This window comes from Chenopodium album, chromosome 12 (assembly GCF_948465745.1).
Source record: "Chenopodium album chromosome 12, dcCheAlbu1.1, whole genome shotgun sequence".
Classification (NCBI taxonomy): domain Eukaryota; kingdom Viridiplantae; phylum Streptophyta; class Magnoliopsida; order Caryophyllales; family Amaranthaceae; genus Chenopodium; species Chenopodium album.
Genome location: NC_137845.1, coordinates 49250850 through 49256048, shown reverse-complemented (window position 1 = coordinate 49256048; position 5199 = coordinate 49250850). Strand labels below are relative to the sequence as shown.

Genomic DNA, 5199 nt, shown 5'->3' with positions numbered 1-5199 from the left:
AAAAAGCGTTGTATATGTTGAGTTCGTGGACAGAGTTTAATCATTTTTAAAATGAGGTGGCCAGTGAATCAAGTAGAAATGAGAAAAAAAATGACTTAATGTAAGGATTGATTATCAATAGTTCATTGATTGAGTTGAATTATATTTAAAAACTTTACACTCAATTTAAGAATAAAAAAAGTTGTCTTTAAAGTAGATATCATTATTTAATTATTTTAAGAGGTTAAAAATGCATGATTAAGACATCTATGTAAGTAAATTCATTATTACTTATTAAATCTTTTTATCTTAAAATTTTGTAAAATGAATATAAGTAATAAGATTTGTAAGCCGTGCATCGCACGGGTGCTGTGCTAGTTAGTCACTAAAAAGCATTACTAAGTAGTAATAATATTATTCCTAAAAATTAATCACTAATCAATAATTAATAAATGCGAAGTTAAACTACTTAATAATCAAATTTATTGTATAGAAGTTTAACTTTTAGGTTAATAAAAGTTTGCAGATCGTAAAAGTACAAGTATATTACGATCGATCGTCGCTAAAGACTTCAATGTATATGGGGAGATACTGAAACTGGGCCGATAATGTGTGAAAGGCCGGTATCTTAAGTGGGTTCAGTTTCTCAGCAAATCTCAGACATACTGGCATTTATGCAAAAGGCAGACATATCGGCTTGTCAGTGATCGACACGTGTCATCAGCAAATTGACACTTGGCGCAAGGTGGTCTGCATGCCATACAGCCACCTGTCATTTGAAAAGGCTATAAATAATCAGGTTTAATCTCATAATGAAGGGGGCATTTATTACTCTCTCTCTCTACTTTCTCTCTCTTCTTTACCTCTCATCTTCTTCTTAAATACCTTCTGACTTTATCATCGGAGTGGTTATCCCCGAATCACCCCGGGGTTAGCTAATCTCTGCTCATTGTGTAGGTTCTCAGCTTGCCTATAGGAGTATCACGGATCTCGGCCTCGGGCTCTCGGGTTGACTAGATCCTGACAGAAACAATTTGGCTCTAGAAGGAGGGGGCTGTGATTAATTCTATCGCCTAAGAACCTCATACACAAAAATAACAAGACAAACAGTAATGGCTGGAAACCAGGAAACACCTGCTATCAGTAGGATAGTAAATCGGGTGATAACGACAAGGAATGAAACAACACAACCTGAAATTGAAATAGAGGATGAAACTCATACTTTGGAGGATAACCAGTTCCATATGCCGATAACACCGAAAAGGCGGGCTAAGGCAGTTGTAGACCCTATGGCTGACTTTACACCGGAAGATTTGGAGATTGCAGCTAGGGTAATGAGTGCTATGAGTATGAAAAGGAGGGAGGCAGAAACAACTCAAGCTGGCGGAGGGGTGCCGGTTACTAATCTTAATGGGCAGTTTAATCAGCCAATAAGCTCACCAAGGCACCGCCGAGAGGAGTCGCCGGTAAGGACACACACAACTCCGCGAGATGTAGGTCAATCTTCAAGTCGTGCTGTTAGCACAAGAACTCAGCGGCAGCGAAGTTCCCAAGTTGAAGGGCAAGTGGTACGAACAGTGGTTCAGTTAAGGGCATCGCCGTTTGTGCAAAGTATCTTGGATCAGCCAATGGAGAAAATTAAAATGTCGACTTGTAGATATGACGGAAAAGGGGATCTAAGAAGGTACATAGCGTCCTATGAGGGACATATGATCTTATACACCAACTCGAATGCCGTTTGGTGTAAAGTCTTCTCGACAACTTTAACTGGAGTTGCAGCAGATTGGTTTAACAACCTGGGAAATGGTACGGTTGATAGCTTTGAGAGGCTGATAGAAATGTTTGTGGGACAGTATATCAGTAATAATGTTCGGTAGAGAACTTCGGGAGAGTTGATAGTAGTAGAACAAAGGCCGGATGAGTCTTTGAGGGATTACATCAGGCGGTTTAACAATGAAGTGAATACAATCCCAAAGTTGCAATAGGAAATAGCTGTCATGGCTTTGATGAATGGTTTGAATGACTCTGAGTTTAAACGCTATCTGACAAGGAGGAATTTGCCGACGTTAGCAGCGGCTTTTAACAAAGTGCATGATTACATAAAAAGTGAAGAGTTGATGAAGACAAGTAGCAGGAATGTGTCTTTCGGAAGTGGAAGGTTGAGAGCCTCGGTCCCAGTAAGGGGAGTTGGAAGTCGGCAGGATGTTAGGGGTACAAAGCCGCCAATGCAATACAGCACATATACGCCCCTAAATACACCGAGAGCTGCAATTTATTCGGTGAACCAGAATAGAGAAGGATGGACAAGGCCGATCCCAATGAAAGAAAGGCCGAGAGACGTTAAGAAGTACTGTATGTTTCATAGGGATGTCGGTCATTATGCTGAAGAGTATACACAGCTGAAAGATAATATAGAAGAACTGATAAGGAAGGGGCATTTGACCCAATATCGGTTGAATACAGGCGGAAATCAACCACAATCTCGGTAGATTGAGAGGTAGAAGATAGAAGCAAGGCTTGATAGGCCGCAGGGTGGAGTAGTCCGACAAGGGGATGGAGGTTTGCCACCATTATCAACTGGGATAAGGGTTGATGTGATAACAGGAGGGCCAGTACATGGAGGAACGATTAGTGGGGCTAAAATACACTTATCGGAACACCGGCATATAATCAATGCTCTTGATACTGATAGCCGTCCGCGGCCCACCAGCATTCCTGATGTGGTGTTCACGAAGGAAGATGCGAGAGGAATTGTTTTCCCTCATGATGACCGGCTGGTTCTGATAACGAAAATAAACGGGGCTGATATCAAGAGAGTCTTGGTTGATGGTGGCAGCTCAGCAAATGTTTTGTTCATGAAGGCCTTCAATGAAATGATGATTGGAAGGCAGTATCTGACATAAGTGTCATATCCATTGATTGGATTTAATGGATCAAAGGTGAGGCCGGAAGGAAGTATCATTCTGCCGGTACAGTTAGGAGATGGGCCAATGGCAAGAGATGCAATGGCGGAGTTTCTAGAAGTGAATGTAGCATCGACTTATAATGCGATTATCGGAAGACCGATTATACATGACGTACAGGCAGTGGTGTCAACTTATCATCTGACGATAGCTTATGTGTTGAATTTGGGAGCCGTGGAAAAGGTACATGGGGGCCAGGTAATGGCGAAGTCCTGTTATGTGATAGCTTTGAAGAATCCAGTTGGGAGTGGCCCGATACCGGGTAACCCTAAAAGAGAAAGGGAACACCAAGGCCGTCACCGGGGGGAGAGACTGTGCAAATTGAATTACAGCCAGGTGATCCAAGTCGGACAATAAAAGTTGGGGAAGATATGGATGTTGATACCAGATGTAACTTGATAAGCTTATTGCGCGAGAATGCGGATGTCTTTGCCTTCTCGGCAAGTGAGATGCCAGGAATTCACCCGGATGTGATGGAGCATAAGCTGAATGTGGATAGAAAGTTCAGGCCAATAAGGCAGAAGAAGCGCAACTTTTCAACAAAGAAGATAGAGGCCATACAAGCTGAAGTTAATAAGCTTTTAGCGGTAGGGTTTATTAAACCTTGCACGTATCCAGAATGGTTGGCTAATGTAGTGATGGTAAGGAAGACGACAGGAAAGTGGCGGATGTGTGTAGATTTCACAAATTTGAATAAGGCTTGCCCCAAAGATTGCTACCCGCTGCTCCGAATAGACAGGTTGGTAGATTCCATTTCTGGTCATGCAATGCTAAGTTTCTTAGATGCCTTCTCGGGATATCATCAAGTCAGCCTTCATAAAGAAGATAGGGCAAAAACGGCCTTCATAACGGATACAGGGGTATATTGCTACAAGGCAATGCCGTTTGGGCTGAAGAATGCAGGGGCAACTTATTAGAAACTGGTTGATAAGATCTTTGAGAAACAGAAGGGACGAAATATAGAGGTGTATGTAGATGACACAATTGTTAAAAGTAGGGTGAAAGAGGATCATGTGGCTGACTTGAGGGAAACATTTGAGACATTGCGGAGGTATCAAATGAAGTTGAATCCAGAAAAGTGTGTGTTTAGAGTTCATTCGGGAAAGTTTTTAGGCTTTTTGGTCTGTGAACGGGGAATTGATGCAAACCTAGATAAGGTGAATGCAGTTCTTGAGATGAAGCAGCCGAAAACCATTCGAGGTTAATTGGCAGAATGGCAGGGTTAACCAGATTTATCAGTAAATCCGCTGATAAGGCACTCCTATTCTTTGTGGTCTTAAGGTAGAATAAGACTTTTGAGTGGGGAAAGGAGCAAAGTGATGCGCTGGAGGTAGTAAGAAACCATTTGAGATCACTTCCGACAATTGCAAGACCGGAAAGAGGAGAATTGTTGCAGTTATACATTTCGGCTTCCCTTAAAACCATAGCTGCTGTGTTGTTAGTAGAAAGGAAGAAGCAGCAAATGCCGGTATATTTTGTTAGTCATGTACTGAATGCGGCTGAGTGCAGATACCCAGTGATTGAGAAAATGGCCCTAGCAGTAGTAATAGCGGCCAGAAAATTGAGGCCGTATTTCGATGCTCACCCAATAGATGTATTGACAAACCATCCTCTGGAAAAGTCGTTGCAAAAGATGGATACGTTGGGACGATTGCTGAAATGGGTTGTGGAGTTATCGGAGTATGACTGCATTACAAGCCTAGAATATCAATTAAGGCGCATGCCTTGTCAGATTTCATTGTGGAGACTTCATATAATAATGAAGAAGAGGAGTTGGGAACTTGGCAGGTATCGATGGACGGTTCTTCAACAACGACAAGGTCAGGGGCAAGAATTGTGATAACGGCCCAGATGCGAAAACTTTTGAGTATGCGCTAAAATTCAAATTTAAGGCCACAAATAATGAAGCCGAGTATGAGGTGGCTATAGCTGGAATTCAGCTGTCAATAGCGGCAGAAGCAAAACGGCTAGTTTTAACAATAGACTCTCAATTGGTATCTAGTCAATATAGTGGGCAATATGAAACACGGGAACCCACAATGATAAAGTACCTCAAAAAGATAAATCAGTTATCGACGCAGTTATAGTACTTCAAGATCAAGCTGGTACCAAGGATACAGAATGCGCAGGCCGATGCTCTGGCAAAGTTGGCCAGTTCTAGTTTCAATGACTTAGAAACAACAGTCATGGTTGAGGTCTTAAAGCAGAAGAGTATAGATGAGGTGTCGGAGCAAATCTGTTGTGTTAACAATGATAC

The 5199-nt window shown here is 42.0% G+C and overlaps 1 protein-coding gene across 1 annotated transcript; it reads left to right on the top strand.

The window, feature by feature from the left end:
- The first annotated feature begins 1976 nt into the window (after nt 1-1976).
- Nucleotides 1977-2882, top strand: LOC145571260 (uncharacterized). Its single transcript, XM_081630327.1, has 2 exons — nt 1977-2464; nt 2567-2882. The coding sequence occupies exons 1-2, from the start codon at nt 1977-1979 to the stop codon at nt 2880-2882; spliced, it is 804 nt and encodes a 267-aa protein (XP_081486453.1).
- Nucleotides 2883-5199: the final 2317 nt, after the last annotated feature.